Source organism: Nomascus leucogenys, chromosome X (genome assembly GCF_006542625.1).
Source record: "Nomascus leucogenys isolate Asia chromosome X, Asia_NLE_v1, whole genome shotgun sequence".
Lineage (NCBI taxonomy): Eukaryota > Metazoa > Chordata > Mammalia > Primates > Hylobatidae > Nomascus > Nomascus leucogenys.
This window is the reverse complement of record NC_044406.1, coordinates 140032231-140057703: the sequence shown is the minus strand read 5'-3', so window position 1 is coordinate 140057703 and position 25473 is coordinate 140032231. Positions and strand designations below refer to the sequence as shown.

At 35.8% G+C, this 25473-nt stretch overlaps 1 protein-coding gene across 3 annotated transcripts in view; it reads right to left on the bottom strand.

Annotated features, from left to right (window-relative positions):
* Window positions 1–370: 370 nt before the first annotated feature.
* The window catches only part of BRCC3 (BRCA1/BRCA2-containing complex subunit 3), a 52894-nt gene continuing 27791 nt past the window's right edge, over window positions 371–25473 (bottom strand). For 2 of the 3 annotated variants that reach the window (XM_003279335.4, XM_012499045.2), the window contains exons 8-11: window positions 7353–7484; window positions 6765–6808; window positions 3304–3473; window positions 371–2208 (exon numbers count right to left, since the gene is read on the bottom strand). In XM_003279335.4, the coding sequence (XP_003279383.2) occupies window positions 3322–3473; window positions 6765–6808; window positions 7353–7484 (328 nt within the window). In that variant the 3' untranslated portion in view covers window positions 371–2208; window positions 3304–3321. The remainder of the gene's footprint in view (window positions 2209–3303; window positions 3474–6764; window positions 6809–7352; window positions 7485–25473) is intronic. The other variant, XM_030806813.1, reaches the window with a different exon arrangement.

Here is a 25473-nt window from a genome sequence, read left to right as displayed (position 1 = left end):
AACACTTTTAAAGACTGGACACTGAGCTAAAAGAAACCTTGGTGGTCAACTACTCTAATCTCATTCTATACCTAAAGAAAATGAAACCCAGAAAGGGAAAAGGACTTGTGCTAGAGGTTGGCCTATAAAAATATTCCAATCGTTTTATTCCCCTCAAATTTTCTAGCACCCTTTTCTTATTTCATAAAATAGGTACCATACATCCCAGTTCCTTACTTAAAACTTACAACTTTTCATTTTGCAATAATTATTTACTTGTAGGAAGTTGCAAAAATAGTACAGAGTTTCATGTATCCGTTACCCAGTTTCCTCCAGTGGTACGGTTTTGTAACTATAGCACAACTTCGTATCCAAGACATTGACAATGATATTATACTGCTATCTAGACTACAGACTTTATTCAGTATCACCAGATTTTACATGCATTCATTTGTGTGTATGTAGGTCCATACAACTTCAGCACAGGTAAAGATTCATGTGCTTAAGCTCATAATCAAATGTGATAATCAACATCATAATCATATAGAACTGTTCCATCAGCACAAAGGAACTCCTTGCATCATCCCTTTATAGTCATACATACCCCACAGCCCCTCCAGTCCCTATCCCTGGCAACCATTAATCTGTTCTTCATTTCAATAATTTCGTCACCTCAAGAATGTTATATAAATGCGATCATACAGTATGTGACCATTTGAGACTGGCTTTTTTTGTTCACCATAATATCCCTGAGGTACAACCAAGTTCTTGTATCAACAGTTAGCTCCTTTTCATTCCAGAGTAGTATTCCAAGTTATGGATGGTTTGTTTAACCATGTACCTGTTGTAGGACATCTGGGTTGTTTCCAGTTTCGGGCTATTACAAATAAAGCTCCTATGAATATTTGGGTACAAGTACAATATAGGGTTTCGTTTCTCTGGAATGAATGTCCAGGAGCACAACTGCTGGGTCTTATATTTAACTTGATTAAAAAACTATGTTTAACTTGATAAGAAATTGATAAACTCTTTTCCAGAGTGGCTGTACCATGTTACATTCCTGTCAGCAATGTATAAAATATCCAGTTTGTATCCTCATTAGTATTTGGTATTTTCACTATGTTTTCTTTAGCCATTCAGATAAGTAAGTCATAGCCTCACTGTGGTTTTGCATTCCCTGATGACTTACGGAGTTTAACAGCTTTTCATATGCTTACTTGCCATCTATAGAGCCTCTTCAGTGAAACATCTATTCATGTCTTTTGCCCATTTTCTAATTGGACTGTTTGTTTTTATTGTTGAGTTTTTGTGGCCTTTTTTTTTTTGAGACAAGGCCTCACTCTGTTATATAGGTTGGAGTGTGGTGGTGTGATCATAGCTCACTGCAGCCTCAAACTCCTGGGCTCAAGTGATCCTCCTGCCTCCCTAGTAGCTGGGACTACTGGTGTGTGTCATGGTGCCCAGCTAATTTTTAAAAAAAATTTTTTGTACAGACAAGAGTCTCACTGTGTTGCCCAGGCTGGTCTGGAACCCCTAACCTCAAGCACTCCTCCCATCTTGGCCTCCCAAAGTGGTGAGATTACAAGCATGAGCTACCATGCCTGACTTCACTTGAGTTTTTAGCACACTTTATGTATTCCAAATTGATCAGATATATGGTTTGCAAATTCATCTCAATCTGTAGCTTATCTTTTCCTCTTCTTAAATCACAAGTTTTTAAATTTTGAAGAAGTCCAATATATCAGTTTTTGTCTTTTATGGATGTGCTTTTGGGGCAAAGTCCAAGAACTTGTCACCTAGCCCAAGATCCTGAAGATTTTTCTCCTGTGGCTTTTTTCAAAGTTATATAGTTTTATGTATCACATTTAAGTCCGTTATACATTTTGAGTTAAATTTTATATAAGATGTGAGGTTTAAGTAGAGGTTCTTTTTTCTCCTCGCTATGGGTATCTAACTGCTCCAGCATAATTTGTCAGAAAGGCTATTCTTCCTCCATTGAATTGCTTTTGCACTTTTTCAAAATCAGTTGAGCATATTTATATGGGTTTATTTCTGGGTTCTCTCATCTGTTCCATTTATCTATGTGTCTGTTCCTCTGCCAATACCATCTATCTTGATTACTATAGCTTTATAGTAAGTCTTGAAGTCAGGTAAAGTGAGTCCTCCAAGTTTTTCTTCTTCAAAATTGATTTAGCTTAAGTAACTTTACACTGGATATTTTCATCTTTCCTATGGGGAAAGAAAAAGAACAGAGAAGAACAGTGGCTGTGGGAAATTAGGGACAATATAGTATATACATTCCATATGCTCAAGGCTAGTGGTTTTCAAATGTTAGTATGCCCCAGAATCAGCTAAGTAGTTCATGCAGATTTCTGGGTTTTATCCCCAGAGATAGAATATGATCTTCAAGTGATTCTGATGCAGGTGGTTCTGGACAACACTTTGAAATTTGAAAAATGAAAGGAGAAACAAAAACCAAAAACAGCCTTTATCACTTAATTTCCAGTATCCAACAAGCATACTTTGTTTCCAGTATGCAACAAGCACACAGAAAAGTATGTCTTTTCTGAAGACACATTTATCATTTGTGCTTTCACATGATAAGAGTAATGCAACCAAACTTTTTAAAGCATGATTTTTATTGCATCCTAAATCCCAAATGTTTCTGGAGAAACACATTTTACTATAATGGAAACTCCTAGGCAGATAGGATCTGCTCAATAGGAATTTACTTCAGAGTCAAATATGCTAGAACTCATGTTTGGTTAAAAAGGGCACCTTCAGAGATTCAACGTTTGATAGGTATCTCAGAACATATATTTTAGAAATCAAGAAGGAAGACACTGCCCTCTCAATGAGGGCATAGAGGTGGGGTGCTTCCTTCCATTCACACTAGATTTATTATTTGCTTGTCCAACATAAGCATCATACCTACAAAATTGAAACATAAAATATTCTAGCAAAACATAAAATACATAAAACATAAAATGTATTTGAAAATGAAAATAAAGACTTCCAAGTTGAAAGGGAAATATAAATGTTTAAAATATACTCCCCAGACATTTTATTCTAAGATATTCCTTGCCATTGTACCACCCATAGCCTTTTTAAAAATAACTTTCATATTCTACTTAAATCATCTTGCATAAGCTCCTTATTGGTCAGTTATAGGTAGTAGGGTTCAGTGAACTCTAACTAAACTGTCAGGAAGACATCCTGTGCTGATTGCATGTGAAAAATAACTACTCCATTGTCTGCCTGCATGTGAGCTGCGTGCATTTTCAGACTGTGTTTAGTACACAAATTGAAAAAGAAGTTTTTTACCCCATTTTGTCTCCTGCTTTATTCTAGAGAAGAAAGTTCTTGCATAAGCTCTTCCTTTTCTTGTTGCAATTCCTGCAAATGCTGTTGGTTTTGCTCCAGTCTGTCCTCCAACCACTGTAGGAGAGGCCCGCTGACTGCCGACATCTGACTGCACAGATTCTTGGTAAACACTTCAATAGGAAAAATAAAGATGGGAATAATTGTGGAAAAGCACCATCCACTAGCATGTTTCCACTCTATCACCAACAGACCCCCAACCATAAGCACAGAAAGAAGGGGTTGGAGAAGGAAGGAGAAAAAGTGTAATAAGTAGGATTGGTAAACTATTTTCTGTGCCCAGCCAGGGGAAAAACAGAAGAGCTGAGCATAGAAAATACCCATTCTGAGGACATCTTGAATCCATAAGCCAGAGGGAAGCCTGGCAGAAAGAGGGCCAGCTCTTTACTCCCTTAGGCAAAAGGGCTAAGAGCCACGAAAGGGTTCCTTTCCCCAGCCTTTCAGACCTTCCCTTGCTGTAAACCACCATAACCTCCTAATGGACCAGTATAACCTCCTAATGGGCCAGAAGTCCGCCTTCTGCAACTTACGTTTCCAGAACGCCCTGTAGGTATATAAACTGTTATGTATATTGCAGAAATATACATTAATTGAATACACCTGAGAGCTCCTCTTTTAAAATGAAGAACAGAGGGATGAAGAGTAAGGGAGTTACCATCTTTTATGCTTTACTGTGAATGTTCAGCTTCATGGTGAGACAAAGATTCTAAGGTACTCTTTTAAAACAAATTCCATCTAATGTAAGTACCTTTTTCTCTCTCATAATATGTGACTGTTACTTAAATGACCACTGTCCAGTTTTTTGCTATTTTAAAGATTGCAGTTAAGTGAGATTGCTAGATCTAAGTACATGTACACTTTAAAACTAATTATCCAGTATTTTCCAGATTGTACCAAATTATATCTCCAGGAACAGTGAGACTGTTCACTTCCCTCACATCCTCACCTAATTGTCTCTCAATTTAATCTTTGAAAAGGTGAAAAACTGATAATCTTATCTTAATCTATACTTCTTTTAAAGATAATAATTAACATTTTTATTTTTGTAGGGGCCTATAAAAGTCTTTAATTTTTATTTAGTCAATCTTTCCTTTTGTGAGTTCAGGGTTTCACATTATACTTAGGCTATCACCTTCCTAGAGTCTGAAAAAAATTCTTGTAGTTTCCTCCTGTATTTCTTTAACTTATAAAATGAGCTTTTGGAGGTGTAATTTACAGACAGTAAAATGAACCAATTTAAAGTATACAGTTCTATGAGTTTTGACAAATGTATACCCCATGTTATAATTTGGATATTTGGCCCTCCAAACCTCATGTTAAAATTTGACCCCCAATGTTGGAGGTGGGGCCTCCATGTGAGGTGTTTGGGTCATGGGGGTGGGTCCTTCATTAATAGATTAATGCCCTCTCTCAGGGGTGAGTTCTTTCTCTGTTAGTTTCCACAAGAACTGGCTGTTAAAAAGAGCCTTGTCCCTCCCCCATTCTCATTTCCTCTGTTGCCACATGATGTCTGCATACACAGGCTCCCCTTTGCCTTCTGTTACAAGTGGAAGCAGCCTGAAGCCCTCACCAAATGCAGGTGCCAGCACCATGCTTCTTGTTCAGTCTGCAAAACTGTAAAGCCAAATAAACCTCTTTTCTTTATAAATTACCTAGCCTCAGGTATTCCTTCATAACAACACAAAATGAACTAAGACATCCCATGTAACCAGTGCTAGTCAAGATATATACCATTTCCACCACCCTCAAACAATCCCTTCCGCAGTTCCCTTTGCATCAAATGCCCCTTCACCCCTGGGCCCAGGCAGCTACCACACCACAGATTAGTTTTGCTTATTCTTGAATTTGGAACCATGGAGTATGTAGCCTTTTGTGTGATGCTTCCTTCACCTGGCTTGAGATGCGTCCTGTTTGTTCATGTTTCAGTAGTTTGTTCTTTTTATTGTTGAGCTGTACTCCATTATATGGATATATCAGAGTTTATCCATTCACCCACTGATACACATTTGTGTTGTTTCTACCTTTTGGCTATTGTGAATAATGCTGCTGTAAACATTTGTGTACAGGCTTTTGTTTGAGCAGCTGTTTTCAATTATTTGAGGTATACACCTAGGAAAGGAACTGGTATGACATTTGGCAAGTACAGTTGCCAACCTCTTTTCTAAAGTGGTTGTACCACAATAGTAAAAGTTTAAATATATCTGGAATTTAATTTTTGTGTAGGGTATTAGGTAGGAATCTATTTTCCCCCAAATGGAAATAAAAGAATGTTAACTCCATGAAGGTTAAGACTGTCTCTTTTGTTCAGCACTGTACCTCAGTGCCTAGAATAGCACTCAAATGTTTCCTGAATGAACAAACAAAAAAATGAACTGTCCCAATCCTATTTAGTAAATAATTCATGTTTTTTTCATTTATTTAAAGTAATATCTTTGTTAAATATAAATTGTTATATATACATAGGCCTATCTCTGGACTCTGTTCGGTTCCACTGATCTATTTGTTTATTTTGAGCTATTATTTATACTTTTTAAATTACTATGGCTTTAGAATATGGTTATACATCATATATTACCAACTTTTAACTTTGTCATGTTTTATCCTGAGACCGAAATTATGGGACAGATAGACCAAGCCATTTCTCCCTTTTCTTTGAAAAGTAACCACCTATAACACTCAAAAGCCTCCCCTTCTTCCTCACTGGTGACTGGAAGTAACTGGGGAAGAGTGCACAGAATGACCCAGAAGTCAGGGTTACTCAGACAGAAAATGTGGATGTTAGGGACAAGTGAATTAGTATATATATTGTATTCAGCTTTTTGTTCCTTTGCCTTGTACAAAAATTACTTTTATATTTATTGACATCAAAGATTTTCTCCCTCATGCCTTCCCTTTTATCTGTCTATCTGTGTATCCATCCATCTCTTTCAATTCCCACCACGACAGGCTGGTAGTGTTATGCTGGAACCAATTCATGCCAGCTCACAAAAGCCAACTATTAAAATTCCAAGAAGTTTGTAAGCTAGTTGATGACATGTTAGTTGCTTGAAACCAGCCATGCCAGGGGCATTACACCATGGAAACCGTCAAACACAACAAATCAGGGTCCTCCCTGCTCCTTGAGAACTGGTTGTTAAATGCGTGCCAGTATATCACTAAGTAGGTCTATCATAAAGCTCTTCCCTGTCTTTCCTCCTGTCTTACTCTAGGCTGTATTTATAGTATTCATGGATCCCCAGAGTTCAAAAGAAATGTTGGGCTCGGGATCAGGAAAACCCTTGGGAAAGGAAGCCTGAGGACAACTTGTATCCATCACTTCACTCAAACTAAATTTGCATCTGTCAGCTGAGTATTTCAGGGAAATACTCAGAAAAAATGCTGAGTACTCAAGAAAAAATTCTTACCTGAGCCATTATGGATCTTGGTTACTGAGTCCAGATGTGTAAGGCTAAAGGATAAAATAGTTTAGGTTAGTGGCAAAGCAGCATTGAAGGGAAAGCAAAATGGTCATGGACTATACCAACCATAAACTGCATCACACCGTTGCCAACTGTATTAGATGAATATGTAGTATTTAAATCCCCAATATTAACTCCTTGATGATTTGGGGGGTGTGATTTTATTCAAAGATAATTCAAAGTGATAATTTTGAAATTGCTGTCTCTCACCAAAGCTCTGACTTAGTACAAATTTATTGGGCAAGACCTAGTGCTTGGCAACAGGATTAAGATGTTGTGGATTATCCTCTTTTCTCAACCAAAAAAGAAAGTGTTCTTGCCCTTGAAAGATCCAAAGTAGCAGGAGAAAAACAAATGTTGAAGAAATTATCATACAACATGAGAAACATTATGATTGGAGACTGCTAGAAAGCTTCCCAGAGAGGCAAAAAGAAAGGGGCCTCAAGAGTTGAGCTGCTAAAGATAAAAGGACAGAAGAAGAAAAGAGAGACTAGGTCCTGAGAAGTAGAGAAGAGGAGTGAAGAGGGTCTCTACCTGTGGATCCTCCTATACGCATCCTGCTCCTCCTGGCACAGGATCTTGGGCAGCTCTACTGCTGATTCAAGGCACACTTTCCCGATAGTGACATGAGGTACAATATGGATTGGGATTTCGATTCTCTCATACCTGTGAGGCAATCAGTTCAGGTCAGTTTTTAAACCCTGAGTTGTCATAATCAGAAGTCCTCTACAGTTTTAATTCAAAGTTTGGGATATGGCATACTTTAAAGATTAAGCATTGCTGTAATTCATTTAGTGATGCAACTTCAAAGTGGATAGAGTTCAAACTGGGTTTGTCTGGAGAGCAAACTAAAAGCCCGTCTGCAGAGCTGGTATTCCCTAGTTCCATAGAGAATCTAAGGCCACTTCTGTGAATTTAAGAGAAGCCTTGAGAGCTCAAGGTCCTTATGTCTGCTTCCCAGTCAGGGGAAATAGCTAATTAATACTGTTTTCAGTCAAGAAGTTGCCAGTGAGGTTGAACAAATTAATCACAAAAGTCTGGAGAAGAGGAACTACAGACTCTTCAATGACTCCATCACATTCATAATGTAGGTGGGATTACTCACTTGTTCTAACTCAGTGTTTACCAGTGGCCCTCACTTCCCATTTTCTCCCCTGGGGGGAAATAGGTAAGAAATTCACAAATATTCACATGTTCATGCTAGAGTGGGAGAAACAGAAATGTTTGTTACTAAGGCCCAACCAATCTACCTCTACCCACTTCTCACCCCAAATACACCTAAACTCTACCTACCAGCAAGTTCAGTGGACAATTCAGGTTGAAGGCCCCTGGCACTGTGAGGCCCCACTGGCACATGGTGGTAAGGCAGCTTAAGATCTAGCTTCCCCATCCCAGCAGAACATGTCTAGTCCCCATACCACAACCTAGATGGAACACAAATGGTGGGGCATTACAAGCCCTCCCCTCCCCACACCCAAGTAGTCAGGGTGTGCTTCCATCTAAAATCATATATTTTCAGTCTGAAGAACTTTTAATATTTCTTGTAGTAAATTCTCCAGATTAATTCTGCCTGCTTTTTTCCATAAAAATGTCTGGTTTGTCTTAATATAAAATTCTGGGGTTGATAGCTTTTTTCTTCATGCACGTTAAAGATGTCACCCCATCATCTTCCAGCCTCCCAGGGTTCTGATGAGAAGTCAGCCATCATTCTTATCATTGTATTGCTCCACTATTTGTAATATATCTTTTATTCCTTTAGCTGCTATAACGTGCCTATTTTAGTTTGCTTGTATTCATATTGCTTGTGAGTGTGAATCTATGGGTTTCATCTATGGGTATGAATCTATGGGTATGAATCAGTTTTTAGAGAATTCTTAGCCATTATCTCTTTAGGCATTCTTTGTCTACTTCTGGTGCTTCAATTACATGTAAATTAAAATGGTTCACACTGCCTCATGGTTCTGTCACACGCCATTCTGCTATTTCATTCTCTCTTTTTTTTAACTCTTTGCTTCACTTAGGGTATATTTTATCGACCTGTCTTTGTCACTGATCCCTTCTGCTATACCTGAGTCTGCTGCTAGTCCCTCTGGTGATTTCTTAATTTTAGGTATTTTCCACTTTTACAATGTCCATTTGGGTTTTTTTTTTAATTGTGGTTAAAAAAATAAAATTTACTATCAACCATTTTAAGTGTACAGTTCAGTAATGTAAGTATATTAACATTGTTATGAAACAGATCTTCAAAACATGCTCATCTTGCAAAACTGAAACTCTATACCCATTAAACAACTCCCCTTTCTCCCTTCTCCCAGCCCCTGGTGACCACCATTCTACTTTGTATATCTATGATCATTAGATACCTTATATAGATAGAAAAATGCTGCATCTGTCCTTTTGTGAATAGCTTATTTCACTTAGCATAATATTCTCAGGGTTCTTTCATGTTGTAGGTTGTAACAGGTTTTCCTTTATTTTTAAGGTTGTATAGTATTCCATTATATGTTACATTGCATTTTGTTGGTCCATTCATCCATTGATGGACATGTGGGTTGCTTTTACCTCTAGACTATTGTGAATAATGCTGTGAACATAGGTATGTAAATACCTATTTGAGATCTTGCTTTTAATTCTTTTGGATATACACCCAAGAAGTGAGACTGGTAGATCACATAGTAGATCTATTTTTAGGTTTTTAAAGAAACTACAGGCTTATTGCACCACTTTACAATCTCCACAATAATGTACAAGGGTTCCAACTCCATATTCCCACCAACACTTGTTATTTTCTGATTTTGTTAGACAGTAGCTGTCATAATGGGTGTGAGGTGATATCTCATTGTGGTTTTGATTTGCATTTCTCTGACAATTAGTGATATTGAACACTCTTTCATATGCTTGTTGACCAAGAGAGATATCACTTTAAGTCCTTTGCCCATTTTAAAATCAGATTTTTTTGTTGTTGAGTGTAGGAGTTCTTTATATATTCTGGATGTTAACTCCTTATTAAATATATGATTTGCAAATATTTTCTCCCATTCCATAGGTTGCCTTTTCACTCAGTTCATTGTTTCCTTTCATGCACAGAAGTTTTAAAGCTTGATGTAGTCTCATTTGTCTATTTTGCTTTTGTTAGCTGTGCTTTTGGTGTCATATTCAAGAAATTATTGTCAAATCCAATGTCATGAAGCTTTTTCCCTATGTTTCCTGCTAGTTTTGTAGTTTGGGATCTTATGTTTTGGTCTTTAATTCATTTAAGTTTTATATACAGTGTAAGATAAGGGTCCAGCTTCTTTCTTTTGCATGTGAATATTCCGTTTTCCCAATATCATTTATTAAAGAGACTGTCTTTTTCCCATTTAGTGGTGTTGGTATCCTTGCTGAAGTTTGCTTGAGCATATATGCAAGGGTTTAAATCTGGGCTCACCATTCTGTTTCATTGATACCACACTGTTTTGATTACTGTAGCTTTGTAGTTACTTTTGAAATCAGGCAGTGTGAATTGTCCAAATTTGTTCTTTTTCGAAATTGTTTTGGCTATTCAAGGTCCCCTGAGATTCCATATCAACTTTAGGATAGATTCTTCTATTTTTAAAATGGCCAGCCTGGGTGACAGAGCGAGACTCCATCGAAAAAAAAAAAAAAAAAGCAAGCAAGCCATTGGGATGTTTACAGTGATTGCATTAAATCTACAGATCACTTTGAGTAGTATGATATCTTAACGATATTAATTTATCCGATCCATGAACGTGAGATGTCTTTCCATTTATTTGTGTCTGTAACTTCTTCCAGCAACATTTTGTAGTTTTGAATATATAAGTCTTTCACCTCCTTGGTTAAGTTTATGCCTAATTATTTTATTCTTTTTGATATTATTGTAAATAAGATTTTCTAAATTTCCTTTTCTGATTATTCATTGTTAGTATATGGAAATAAAATAGATTTTGGTTTGTTGATTTTTGTATCCTGCAACTTTCTCTTTGCTTATTAGTTCTAACAGTTTTGTGAGTTTTCCACATATATTTCATGTGTGAACAGACAGATAAAGTTACATCTTCCTTTCCAATGTGGATGCCTTTTATTTCTTGTTCTCGCCTAATTGTTTTGGCTAGGAATTCCAGTCCTGTGTTGAATGCTTATTTTTAAATTGAAGTGTATGTCCTTTTATTTTTGAGTTGTAAGAATTCTTTACCTATTCTGGATGCTATACCATTATCATATATGTAGTCCTCCCTTATCTTTGGTTTTACTTTCCATGGTTTCAGTTACCTGTGGTCAACCACGGTCCAAAAATATTAGATGAAAAATTCTAGAAATAAACAATTCATAAGCTTTAAGTTGCAGACCTTTCTGAGTAGTATGATGAAATCTTATGCCATCCTGCTCTAACCTGTGCAGGATATGAATCAACTCTTTGTCCATCTGATCCATACTGTATATGCTACCTGCCCATTAGTCACTTGGTAACCATCAGATTGACTGTCATGGTATTGCAGTTCTTATGTTCAAATAACCCTTATTTTACTTAATAGTGGCCCCAGAACATAGGAGTAGCAATGTTGGCAGTTCTGCTATGCCAAAGAGAAGACCTAAAGTGCTTCCTTTAAGTGAAATGATGAAAGTATCCAACTTAATTTTAAAAAGAGAAAATATCATATGCTAATGCTGCTAAGGCCTATAGTAAGAACAAATCTATCTTTGAAATTGTGAACAATATATTGTTATGATTGTTCTATTTTATTATTGTTGTTGTTAATCTCATACTGTGTCTAATTTATAAACTAAACTTTATCACAAGTGTGTATGTATAAGAAAACATGGTGTAATAGGGGTCAGTACTATCTGTGGTTTTAGGCCTCCACTGGGGTTCTTGGAACATATTCCCCAAAGATAAGGGGAGACTGCTTTTTGTAACTTGCCACTATTTTTTCTGATTCTGTAGGTTATTTTCACCTCCTTGATAATGTGCTGTGATGCACAAAAGTTTTTAATTTTTATCAAATCCAATTTATCTGTTTTTTTTCCTTTCTCCCTTGTGCATTTGATGTCATATTTAAGAAACTAGTACCAAACTGAAGGTCATGAAGACGTACCCCTATGTTTTCTTCTAAAGTTGTATTGTTTTAGCTCTTCTATTTAGATCTTTGATCCATTTTAATTTTTGTATATTGGGTGAAGATAGTGGTCCAGCATTATTCATTCTGCATGTGGATATCCAGCTGTCCCAGCACCATTTGTTGAATTGCCTCTTCTTTCCCTGTTGTATTGTCATGGCACATTTGTTGAATTGCCTCTTCTTTCCCTGTTGTATTGTTGAAGATCAATTGACCAGAAATGTACAGGTTGACTTATGGACTCACAATTCTATTCCACTGATTTATATATCTATCCTTTGCTACCTTTTGTGGTTTTTCTACAGTTCTCTGAAACTCTGTCCCTTTTTTCCCAGTCTTTTCTGTCTGTTATCCAGCTTGGATAATTCTATTGATCTATCTTCAAGTTTACTGACTCTTTCCTCTGGCATTTCCACTGCATTCTCACTTTTAATCTAGAGTTTAAAATTTTTGGTTATTATATTTTTCAGTTGTAAAATTTACATTTGCTTCTTTTTATCTTCTATTTCTTATATGATACTTTCTTTTTAAATATTTGTTGCAGCATTTCTGTGACTGATAGCTTGAGCATTTTCATAATGGCAGCTTTTAAAGTCTTGTCAGATATTTCCAACATAAGTGTCATCTTGCCTTTTGTATCTGTTGATTATCTTCTCCCGTACAAGATGAGATTTCTGTGGTTCTTAATATGTTAAATAACTTTGGTTTATGTCCTGGTTATTTTGGATATTAAGTTACGAGACTTTGGATCTTTTATATATCCCCACTTCTGTGGTATTTTGAGTTTTGGGGCCCTTCTCCAATCTGCCTGTTATTTACATTCCAGAGTTCACAAATAGCTAGGCTTGGCATTCTTTCCAGAGTATATAGTTGAGTTCAGTGAGATATAGGGGCAACATGTGTTGATTTCATCTTATGTGTGAAATCATCCAATGCTTTGAAATTTAATAAAATATTTCTAAGTAACACCTACATCAAAGTAAATCACAAGGGCAATAATATCACAAGGGAAATACTTTGAACTGAAGGATAGTTTTAAAAAATAAAAATTATGGATGTACCCAAAGAGTGCTTAAAGGGACATTTATGGCTCTTTTGAAAAGACTGATATCATTAATAAACCCCCACCAAGACTGATCAAGGTAAAAACAGAGAACACAAAAATTACTAATGTAAGGAATGAAAAAAGAGAAATCACTTCGGATCCTACAAACTTTAAAAGGATAGTAAGAAGATATTGTGAACAATGTAAACTACAGTTCTAGGATAAATTCCTAGAAAAGCACAACTTGCCAAAACTAAAACGATACAGAAAATCAGAATAATCCTACATATTTTAAAGAAACTGAACCTATAATTTAAAACTTTACACAAAGAAAACTCCACACTGACATTGCTAATCTGTTACATTCTATCAAACATTTAAAGAAAAAACCCAAACTTACACAAACCATTTCAGAAAATCGAGATATGAGAACATTTTCTACTTTGTACTATGCAGCCAGCAAAACCATGATATCAAAATCTAGCAAAGGTGTTTAAAGAAAAGAAAATTATGGATCAATCTTATTTATGAAAAAGATATATAATTCCTAAAAAGATTGGCCTAGTGAATACACTAAAGAGATAATATACAGTGACTAAGGAATGCAAAGCTGGGTTAAGATTCAGAAATCAGTTCATGCGACTTACTACATTAAGGCAAATAATCATATGATTATCTTAATAAATGCAGAAGGAGCATTTGATAAAATTCAACATTCAGTCATAAAAAAGAGGCTTAGAATACTAGGAACTTCCTTAATATGATAGAGGCTAACTACAGAAAAGCTAAATTACACACCAGAGATAATTGGGAAATTTTAAAGCATTCTCTTTTACATTTTATTCATAAATTTTACTGGAAGACTGAGACAGTATAATAAGGCATGAAAGATAAATAAAAAGGTGTAAAGATTGGAAAGGGTGAAATTAAATCGCCCTTGTTTATGGAAGACATGACTGTTTACATAGAAAATCCCAAGGAAATAAAATCTGCAGATAAATCATTAGGATTAATAAGTATATTTATATCCATAAGGCTGCTGGATATAAAGCCAATATACATATATCAATTTGCTATCTAAATAACCGGTACCAACTGGAAAATTATGAAAAGATACCAACTACAATAACATAAAACACCAAATTCCCAAGAATAATTTAAATGAAAGATGTGTACAATCTTTTCAGATGTTTCACAGAAAAATACAAAAGATAGAGAAATTAAAATTAAAATCTAAATAAATGGAGGGATACATCAAATTGATGAATGGATTCAATTCTATCCCAATCAAATCTCAGCTGACATGTTTCAGCAAGTTTTCTTGTGGAAATCAACAAGCCGATTTTAAAATTTATATGGGGTTACAAAGGGCCAAGAATAGCCAAGACAGTCTTGAAGAATAACTAACAACAAAGAGGAGAACCAATGTTACCACATATCATCAAGACTTATTATAAAGCTACAGCAACTAAGTGTGTTACTGACACAAGGATAGACACATACACAAAACAGAATTCGCCTAGAGTCCAGAAACATAACCATATATATATGGACAACTGATTTAAGGCAAAGTGGCAGGGCAGCAATAAATGGTGCCAGGTCAATTGGATACACACGTGGGAAAAAGGGAACGTCAACTTACATCCCACATCATATCCTAAAGTTAACACTAAGTAGATTGTAGATTTAAGCACGAATGGTGAAATAATAAAGCATCTCTTTCAGATAGGGAAAGATGTCTTAAATAGTGTAGGACACTAAAAAGCACTAGATCGAAAAGATAAAAAGATAATTTGGACTATTATATTAAATAAACAACTTAGGCTCATCAAATGATACCATTAAGATAGTGAAAACCAGTTCAGGGTGAGAGAGTAGATACTTGGAATAGGTATAGCTGACAGCTTGTATCCAGAACATATTGGAATTCTTCTGAAGTACGAAGAAAGTTAAAGAAAAATGAATGTGACTTATACATGAAGGGATATCCAAAAAGCCGATAAACACTTGAAAAGGTGTTCAACCTAATTAGTCACTGGGGAAATCCAAATTAAAACCACAATAAGATACTACTGCACACTCACCAGAACTGCAAAAAATGAAAAAGTCAGAAAATACTAATTGTCAGTGAAGCTGTTAAGCTGTGAAAACCTTCATACACTGTTGGCAAGGATGTGAATTTGTATGATAGCTTGGAAACTATTCTACTAAAGTGATAACCCAGCAATTCCACTTCTATGTACATACTGAAAAGGTATGCACTCACATGGGCAACAGGAGGCTTATGTAAGGATTATTTTCATAGCAGCTTTATTCATAAGAGCCCCAAACTGGAAACAACCCAAATGCCTAACAACAGAGCATATAAGTAAATTGTGGTAAATTCCAACAATGAAATATTACACAGCAATAAAAAAGAACTACCATAACCGAGTGAAAGAAGCCATACACAAAGTTGTACTTACCGTGTTTTCCCATTTATATAAAATTCAAAAACACAAAATTAATCTGTGTTGTTAGAGATTAGGATAACGGTTACCTTTGGGAAAAAACGAGGGCATAACAATTGAGAGGAGTCACAAAGGAGGCTTCTGGAGGGCTGGTAAGGTTCTACTTCTTGATATGTAGTACAGTTTCACAGGCGTTCACTTTGTAAAAATTCATGGAGCTGATCTGGGTTGTGATTGCATAGGTGTTTTCACTTTGTGAAAATTGATTGAGCTGGACACTTGTAATTTGTATACTTTTCTGTGTGTTACACTTCAATTGAAAAGCTAACACCAACCAACCAAACTAAGTTTATGACAAAGAAGCTCTAGAGTATGCTAGAGCTCACAGGTCAGAATGTATGTATTAAAATAGTAGTTTTGAAATCTACAGCTGAAGGGACACTAAACAAATATTTACTGAACACCACGGGAACAGTAATAAAAAAGCATACCTTCTTTCAAGGATCTTACAATATTAGTGGAAAAACAAAATACTAAAATATAATGTTATAAGTATTACAAAAAGGAAGTATATGATTTTATTAAGTTTCCAGGAGGAATGCTTAACTGGGATGGTATCGGGGGTTGAGAATTATGAGAGAAGAATTCCTAAATTTGATCTCCATCTTCAAAAATGACTAGACATTGGCCAGGTGGTATAAGGAAAAAGGAAACTGTAGGCAGAGTGAGCATATGACAGAGAGAGAACATGGCTGGAGAAATAAGCAAACCATGAAGGGCTGCAGGTTTGGGGTTTTATTCTGAGGGCATTAGGGAGCAGGATCATTTTAGAATAGCTACACCATGATACCAAATTGAAAGGAAGCAAAATGGGTGAGTGCTAAAATTAAAGAACTTTTAAAAAAATAATAAAAATAAAAATACTACTTAGCATCTATGGGATATATTTAAAGCAAAGATCGGTGGAAAATTCATAGCCTTAAGCATTTATATCAATAATAATGAAAGACAAAAAATATATTCATTAAATTCCAAACTCCAAATGCTAAGATAAAGCACAACAAAATGACCAAAATGAAACATAAGGAAGGAAATAATGAACATAAAAGAAAAAGTAGTAAGGTTGGGAATAGAAAAAAAATAACTAAATAAAAATCAGTGTTTCAGGGAAAAATAACAAACTTGACACACCACTGGCTAACATAACCAAGGGAAAAAAGAAATAGCACAAATATACGAAATATGAAATGACAAGGGGGAGATAACTATTGAAATACAAGAGATTTAAAATATGACAGACTATCTGGCAGAGATATCTCTGTGTAAATAAATTTGCAAACCATACAAAATGAATAATTTCTTAGGAAACTGTACTTTACCAAAATTGACCCCATTACAGAAAGAAAGCATAAACAGATAAATTCCCAGAGGAGAAACACAAAAAGGCCTAGTTGATTTCATAGAGGAATTGTCAAAGAACTGATTGTCTCACTGCTACATACATTTCTGTCACAGCCTAGACAATGAAAGAAAACTCCAAACAATTCTTCTGAAGCAAGTGTAATATACATACCTAAACCTGATAAAGACAGTACAAAAAAAGAATATTTCTGATAGTACTTATGATTTTTCCTGAATACAGAATCTTTCTTAATGAAGAAATGCTACAGGAATTTCCATAAGGATCAGAAACAAAACAAGATTATCTATTATTTCCAGTACTATTTAATGTTCTAAAGAAGATACTAGGCAATGCAGTTATATTTAAGGAATCAATTAGAGGTTTAGGAATTGGGAAATAAGTAAAACTATTTGCAGATGGAGTGTGATACTTATCTGGAAAGCTCTAGAGAAATAAAGGTATAATTAAAGAACAAAAGAATTCAGAAAGATAAAAGTTTACATATAGAAATAGTAGCCTTCAAATATACAAGCAAAAAACAGAGGATGTAATAGAAAAAGAAAAACATTAACAAAGCAAAAAAGAAGATAAATGCTTAAGAATAAATTTCAGTACGACATATACAAAACCTATATGAGAAAAACAACACTCCCGAAAGACACAAAAGTAGACTACAGCAAATGGAAAGACAGCCAGTGCTCTTGGATAAGATGATGCAACATCACAGATTAATTTATAAATTTAACACAATCTCAATAGAAATATCAAAAAGTTTTTATCTGGAGCTAGACAAGTTGATAGTAAGGTTCACATGAAAAACCAAACATGTAAGAATAGTCAGGGTCTTGGACAGGCGTGGTGGCTCAAGCCTGGGCTCACACCTGTAATCCCAGCACTTTGGGAGGTTGGGAGTTCGAGACCAGCTTGGGCAACATGGTGAAACTGTGTCTCCACTAAAAATACAAAAATTAGCCAGGCATGATGGCACGTGCCTGTAATCCCAGCTACTCAGGAGTCTGAGACAGGAGAATAGCTTGATCCCGGGAGGCAGAGGCTGCTGTGAGCCAAGATCGCCCCACTGCACTCCAGCCTGGACGACTGGGTGAGACTCCATCTCAAAAAAAAAAAAAAATAGTCAGGGAAACACTGAAACACTGAGAAAAGAAAAGCTACAATGGAGACTAGCCCTACGGATAATAAAACATACAATAAAGCCACTATAATTAATGTGATGGTAACTAAATGGACAGACAGAATAGAAAGAAATAGATCCAAGTGAATAGGGAGCTTTCATATGTGGTAAAAGGTGGCATGTAAAATTGCTGACATGAAGATAAGCTTTTTTTTAATTATTATTTTCCCTCACTCTGTCGCCCAGGCTGGAGGGCAGTGGCACAATCTCAGCTCACTGCAACCTCTGCCTCCTGGGTTCAAGCAATTCTCCTGCCTCAGCCTCCCGAGTAGCTGGGATTACAGACATGTGCCACCACACTTGGCTAATTTTTGTATTTTTAGTAGAGATGGGGTTTCACCATGTTGGCCAGGCTGCTCTCGAACTCCTCACCTCAAGTGAGCCACGAGCCTCGGCCTCCCAAAGTGCTGGGATTACAGACATGAGTCACTGTGCCTACCTAACACAAACTTTTTAAACAACGGTTTTGGAACAGGTAGATTGCCATTTAGAAAGAGATAAAATTAGACTCATATCTTAGTCTATACAAAATTAATTCTATATAGTTCTGACTTTTGACTTTTTGAACCATGTTGATGTTTCATATCCTCTAAAAGGGAAAAAAGTATGGGTTAAAAAACATCCTAAAATGGAAAACAAGCAAACAAGAAAAACCTGTCTTTCAAATAAATCATATGACCACACTGAAGTGGTCAGGGGGAAAACAGACTCTTAGGCATATGTCCAAACTCATCAAAATGTGTACATTAAATATGTGCAATTCTGCATGTTAATTATACCTCAATAAAACTTAATAAAAAGAACTGTGAACAAATTTTGATCTCTAGTTAGTAGGTTTGTCTTTCACGGTGATATAGATTAGCAATTCTGAAACTACTTTCTGTATATTCTAGGGCTGAGTAACAAGTAAACATATTGTGGCTAGCAGAAGCAAGACATCTGTCTTTTGAAGGAAAAAGTTGCAAATATGGAAAAGGAGAACGCTAGGATGAACCTTAAAGTATGGAAATAGAATTGGAGTTATCAGGTTGAACTCAGAGGTAAACTGGAGAAAGTTTCCAAGCTGAAGCACAAGGAGAACCCCCAGGTAGAGCTTGGCAGATGCCAAGTTGAGAAAATGGAGCTGAGACTCTGGGAAGGCCAAGATAGCTTGTGTTTGCAAAGCAAAGTACCATAGAGGAAAGAGCTGCATAGGAAGAGAACTCTATAGAGACCTTTGGAGGGTCCTCTTCAAGTGTTCAGTTGATGACTGGTCTGGACATGTATGTGAGCAAACTACTCAGTCAGAGAAACAACAACCTAAAGGGATTAAAGGCAGCGAACTCCAAAGTATACACAGGGGCAGGAAAACCATCTATTTCCAACAGTCCGAATGGAAAATCTCATAATATTGGAAGCATCAGAGTATTAAAAAGGGTCTTGCCTCAGTAGTGGGGAAAAAATGAACCTTATATTAAACACTGCTTTGTTTCTGCCTAATAAAGCTTAAAAGCAAGATCCAAAGGGATAGGACTGTTTCCTAATAACTTTAACAGTATCTTGAAACAAAACTCAAGAATATTTTTAGGAATACAAATATATCTAGTACCCAATAAGGTAAAATTCACAATGTCTGCATCCAATCAAAAATCATCAGGCGTGAAAAGCAGCAGAAGAGTCCAACCTATAAGGAGAGGAAATGAATTGGAATTGGCCCAGAATGATGCTAATTTAGTGACAAAATTGGAGGACAAAAACATTAAAATGGATATTATAACTATTTTGTATGTTCAAGAAGCTAGAAGATTAAACATGTTAAGTATAGAAAAGAAAAAATTTAAAAGATCCAAATGAGACTTTTAGACATGAATATTACAATGCCTGAGATAAAAAGTACAGTGGAGTATTGGCACATGCCTGTAGTCCCAGCTACTTGGGAGGCTGAGGCAGGAGGACTATTTGAGCCCAGAAGTTGATGGCTTCAGTGAGCTGAGATCATACCACTGCACTCCAGCCTAGGTGACAGAGCGTGACCCTGTCTCTAAAAAAAAAAAAAATACATAAAAATTAAAATGTACAGTGGACAGGATTAATGGTAAATTTAACATTGCAGAAAGAAAGATGAGTAAACTGGAAGACAGCAATAGAAACTATACAGAACAAATCACAGATAGAAAAAAAAAAAGACTGAAAAACAATGAACAGAGCATCAGTGAACTGTGAGGTAACATTAAGTGGCCAAATATATGGTTAGCTGAAATACCTAAAGGAGAGGAGAAAGTGGGACATAAAAAACTAGTGGAAATAATGTCTGAAGTTTTTCTAAATTTGATGAAAAAAATACATAAACCCACAGATCCAAGCAGCTCAATGAAACCCAAGCACAGGGCACATGGAAACAATTACAGCATGATACACTTATACTCAAATAGTTTAAAGCGAGTGATAAAAACAAAATCTTAAAAGAAGCCTTAAAAAAGGACACATTAAGTAGAGTAGACAAAGGTAAAAATGTCAGCCACTTTCTTGTTGAACAGCGGAGAAATATCTTTATAGTTCTGAACGTAAAAAAGGCAACCTAGAGTTCTTTACCCATTGAAAATATCTTTCAAAAAATGAAGGCAAAGACTTTTTTCAGACATATCAAAGTCAAAAGAATATAGCACCGGCAGAGCTACACTACAAGACACATTAAAGGATGTCCTTCAAGAAGAGAGAAAATGATACCAGATGTAAACAAAGAAACTAAGAGCACTAGAAATGGTTAACCATATGGTTAAATACAAAGACTTTTCTTATTTAAATTTCTTGAAAAGATGATAAACTGTTTAAAGTAAAACTTATACATACAAGTAAAATGTATGACCACAATGGCACAAAGGCCAGGAGGGGAGAAATGAAAGTATGATGTTGCAAGATTTTTATACTACGTATGAACTAGTAAAATATCACTCGAAGACAGACTGTGATACGTAAAAGATAACTAGTGGTTTTCAACCAGGGGTAATTTTTCCCTGCAGAAAACATTTGGCTGTGTCTGGAGATGTTTCTGATTATGACAACTGAAGAAGTGCTATTGGCATTTAGTAGCATTCAGGGATGCTGCTAAACATTCGACAATGCGCAAAATGTCACCCCCCTCCACCATACACACACACACACACACACAATGTGACCCAAAATGTCAATAGTGCCAATGTTGACAGACCCTGTGAAAAACCCTAAAGCAACCACTGAAATAACAAAAGACTACAGCTAATTAGTCTATAAAGGAGATAACCATTTGACAAAATACGACATCTGTTTTTGTTGAAAACATTTTCTTATCAATCCAGGAATTGAAGAAACTTCCTCAAACTGATTAAAGGAATCTATGAAAAATCTTCAGGTAACATCATACTTAATGGTGAAAGAGTAAATTATTTCTCCAAAGATTAAGAACAAAGTTACCATGACCGCTCTTACCAGCTGTATTCAACAGCTTATTAGAGGTTCTAACAATGCAATAAGGCAAAAAAAAATAAAATAAAATAAACAGAAGGCATCCACATTGGAAAGAAAGAAGTGAAACTACCTTTAATCACAGATGACATAATCGCCTGTAGATAATCCAATGGACCCTTCAAAAAAGCTATTAAAAGTAACTGAATTTAGCAAGGTTGTAGGATATAAACTCAATATACAAAAACGACTTGTATTTTTATATAGTAGCAATGAATAGGAAATTGAAATTAATACAATCACATTTACAATAATATAAATACATGTAATGTATAGGGATAAATATGACAAAAGATATGGAAGACCTGTATATTGAAAACCACAAACTATTACTGAGATAATTAAAGACTTAAATAAATGGAGAGATATACCATGTCCATACTTTGGAAGACTCAATATTATTAAGATGTTAGTTCTCCCCAAAATGAATCTATAGATCCAACAAAATCCCAATTAAAATCCTAGCAGGCAGTTTTGGGAAACAGTCTATCAGTGTCTTAAAAAATTCAAACACACATCTACCGTTATGTTCAGCCAGTGTGATCCTAGGTATTTCCCCAAGGAAAGAAAAGGCATATATCCACACCAAGACCTATATACAAATGTTCTAAGCAGCTTTATTTGTAATAGACAAAAACTATAAATAACTCAAATATCCATCAACAGGTGAATGGATAAACATATTGTGGTAATATTTATACAATTTAATATTATTCTGCAGTAAAAGGGACAAACTATTGATACATGCTGCGACATGGCTGAATCTCAGAATAATTATGATGTATGAAAAGAGACAGACAAAAAAGTACATACTCTATGATTCCATATACAAAAAAATCTAGAAAATGAAGACCAATCTGCACTAATAGTAGATCAGGGTTTTCTATGGTTAGAGAAGTGATAGGGCATGATGGAAGAAAAGAATTACAAAGAACCAAGGCTCCTTGGAGAAATAATGAATCCAGGCTGGGTAGAGGAAAGAATGAGACAAACCTGGAACATCTACTTGTGCTAGAAAATCAAAGAAAGATTGGAGTAAGTCAAAATAACACAGGAAAAGCTTCTACTAGCCAATTCTGAAATATTGGGTGCCTCAAAATAACTAATGATAGTAATGGATCAAAACTCATTGAATAAAATAAGGATCCAGGTGTTCACATTAATATAAATAAATGAACAAATAATCAAATTGGCAGAAGAGAAAACTCTTTCTTAGAGTAGAATACCAACAAGTAAATGTTGAAGGAATGATGGAATTAGAACATTGCCATGTGACAAACATCTTAGTAATAAGTAATTTAGTAATAACTAATTGATGAATGCTGAAACTCCCCACAAGATACAGTCATCCCTTCGTGTCTGTTGGGGATTGGTTCCAGGACCTCCCACAGACACTGAAATCCATAGATGTTCAAGTCCCTGATATAAAAGGGTGCAGTATTTGCATATAACCTCATCCTCCTGTATACTTTAAATTCTCTCCAGATGACTTATCATCTCTAGATTATTTATAATACCTCATACAGGCTGGGTGCACTGGTGCATGCCTGTAGTCCCAGTACTTTGGGAGGCTGAGATGGGCAGATCGCTTGAGCCTGGGAGTTTGAGACCAGCTTGGGCAACATGGCGAAACCCCACCTCTATAAAAAATAAAAAATAAAAAAAAAGCCAAGCCTGGTGGCACATGCCTGTAGTCCCAGCTACTTGGGAGGGTGACGAGGGAGGATCCCTTGAGCCTTGGAGGTCAAGGCTGCTGTGAGCCATGATCACACCACTGCATTCCAGCCTGGGTGACAAGGCGAGACCCTGTCTCAAAAAAAAAAAAATTATTATACTGTATTGTGTAGGGAATAATGACTAGAAAAAAATCTGTACATGTTTACCCTGTATGCAGGTTTTTTCCAAGTATTTTTGATCCAGGGTTGGTTGAATCAATGGAAACAGAATCCATGAATGCGGAGGGCCAACTGTTTATTAATATCAAAGGGAATAATTAACTTTACAGTGGAAAAACCTATCGGGCACTACCTTAAGCACATGGTCAAAGTTAAAATCACCAGTAATGGAACAAATTGACATGTGCCTCCTGATGCAAATCGCCAAAACAACCAACATAACTTCAGTGGCGTTATTGCCAAAAGTGCATAATCTACATCTAATCATGATAAAACATGAACAAATCCAAAATGAAGGACATTTTCCAAAATAACTGCCCTTTAGTAGTCTTCAAAAATGTTTAGGTCACAAAAAACATAGGAACTGTTTCAAGTCAAAGGAGACTAAACAGCCAAGACAATTACGTGCAATGTGTGAACTTGGACTGCATCCAGGACCAGAATAAAGGTTTTTTCTTCTGTTATATGGATGTAATTAGAAAAATTGGTGATGACATTTGAATACTATCTATGAATTAGATAATAATGCTGTATGGACTTTAATTTCCTGATACGGACAATTATATTCTGGTTATGTAAGAGAATGTCCTCGTTCTTTAAGAAATGCCTACTGAAGAGGCATCATGTGTGCAACTTACTCTCAAATGGTACAGGAAAAATATCCATACAATAAAGAAAAAAATGACAATAGAAATGTGACGAAATACCAACATTTGGGGAATCTGGGTGAGGGGTACACAGGAATCCTTAATACTATTCTTACAGCTTTACTGTAAATCTAATATTATTTCAAAACAGAATATTAAAAAACATTGAGTAATAACTTTAAAAATTGATTTAGTAAGGACAATTCCTAAAACAGAAAAGTCAGACAACAGAAAACTCAATCAGTGCAAGTGACAGGAAGGGGAAAAAATTAAAAGCATAGTAAACAGAAGGCAAAACAGATAATGGCAGAAATACTGCCATAAGAGGCATACCTAAAACAAAATAACTGAGGAAGGTCAAAAATAAAGGAGTGGAAAAAGTTATAACAGGCAAACGAATGCTAACAAGAACTATAATACACAACAGGCAGTGGCAGAGATTGCTGGCTGCCTATTCCAAATGTGCCTTCTCACTTTCCTCCTTGATAACAGAATGTTGAGCTGGGGGACAGGCCCCTTTTTGCCCTCCTACCTTTCCTCTTCCTTCTGGCCCTCAATGGAGATGTGCTGGCTGGAGCTCCAGAAGTCTCGTGGACCATGAAGGGACCTTAGGATGGAAACCACACACCAAGATGGTGAAGCAAAATAGAGGAGCCTGGGTCCTTGATGACACTGCAGAGCCCTGAGACCTGATATCCATCTCCAGACTTCTTTTATCAGAAAAAAAATAATATTTCTAATTTTATTTCTTATTTAAATTTTTTTCTAATATATGCTGCTGAACCTAATCCTGACGGGAACAATAATATTATTTAGAAAGAAAGAATTCAAGGCATAAATAAAAAATAAATAGAACAAAGAGGACTATTTCATATTGTATGAAGGAAAAACACAGAGAAGTTTAATAGTTATGACCTGTAAATATTCTGCACTAAAACAAACAAACAAACAAAAAAACAGCTTCAAAGGATATAAAGCTAACCCTGACTAAAATATGAAAGTGGACAAATAATTTAGTTGGGATGGAAGTTTATACATACACATCTCTCTCAGATATCGATAATCAAAACCACAATGAAGGATATAAGGATTGGTATAACACAACTTAAGCTTATTCTAACAGGGATATAAGGAACTTGTACCCAAGAGAAAATACACATACTTTCAACCCAAATGAAAAAGCTGTGAAAATTGACTATGTTTTAAGTCAGGGATCAGCAAACTCTTGAAGTAAAGACATATTTTAAGCTGTGTGGGCCACAGGGTCTCTATTACAACACTCAGCTCTACAATCATAGCTGGAAAGAGGTCATAGACAATATGTAAATAAACAAAAATAAAATAAAATAAAAATAAATAAAAATAAAACTTGATTTACAAATATAGACCCCAGGCCAACCTGGCCTACAAGTTATAGTTTGTGGATCCCT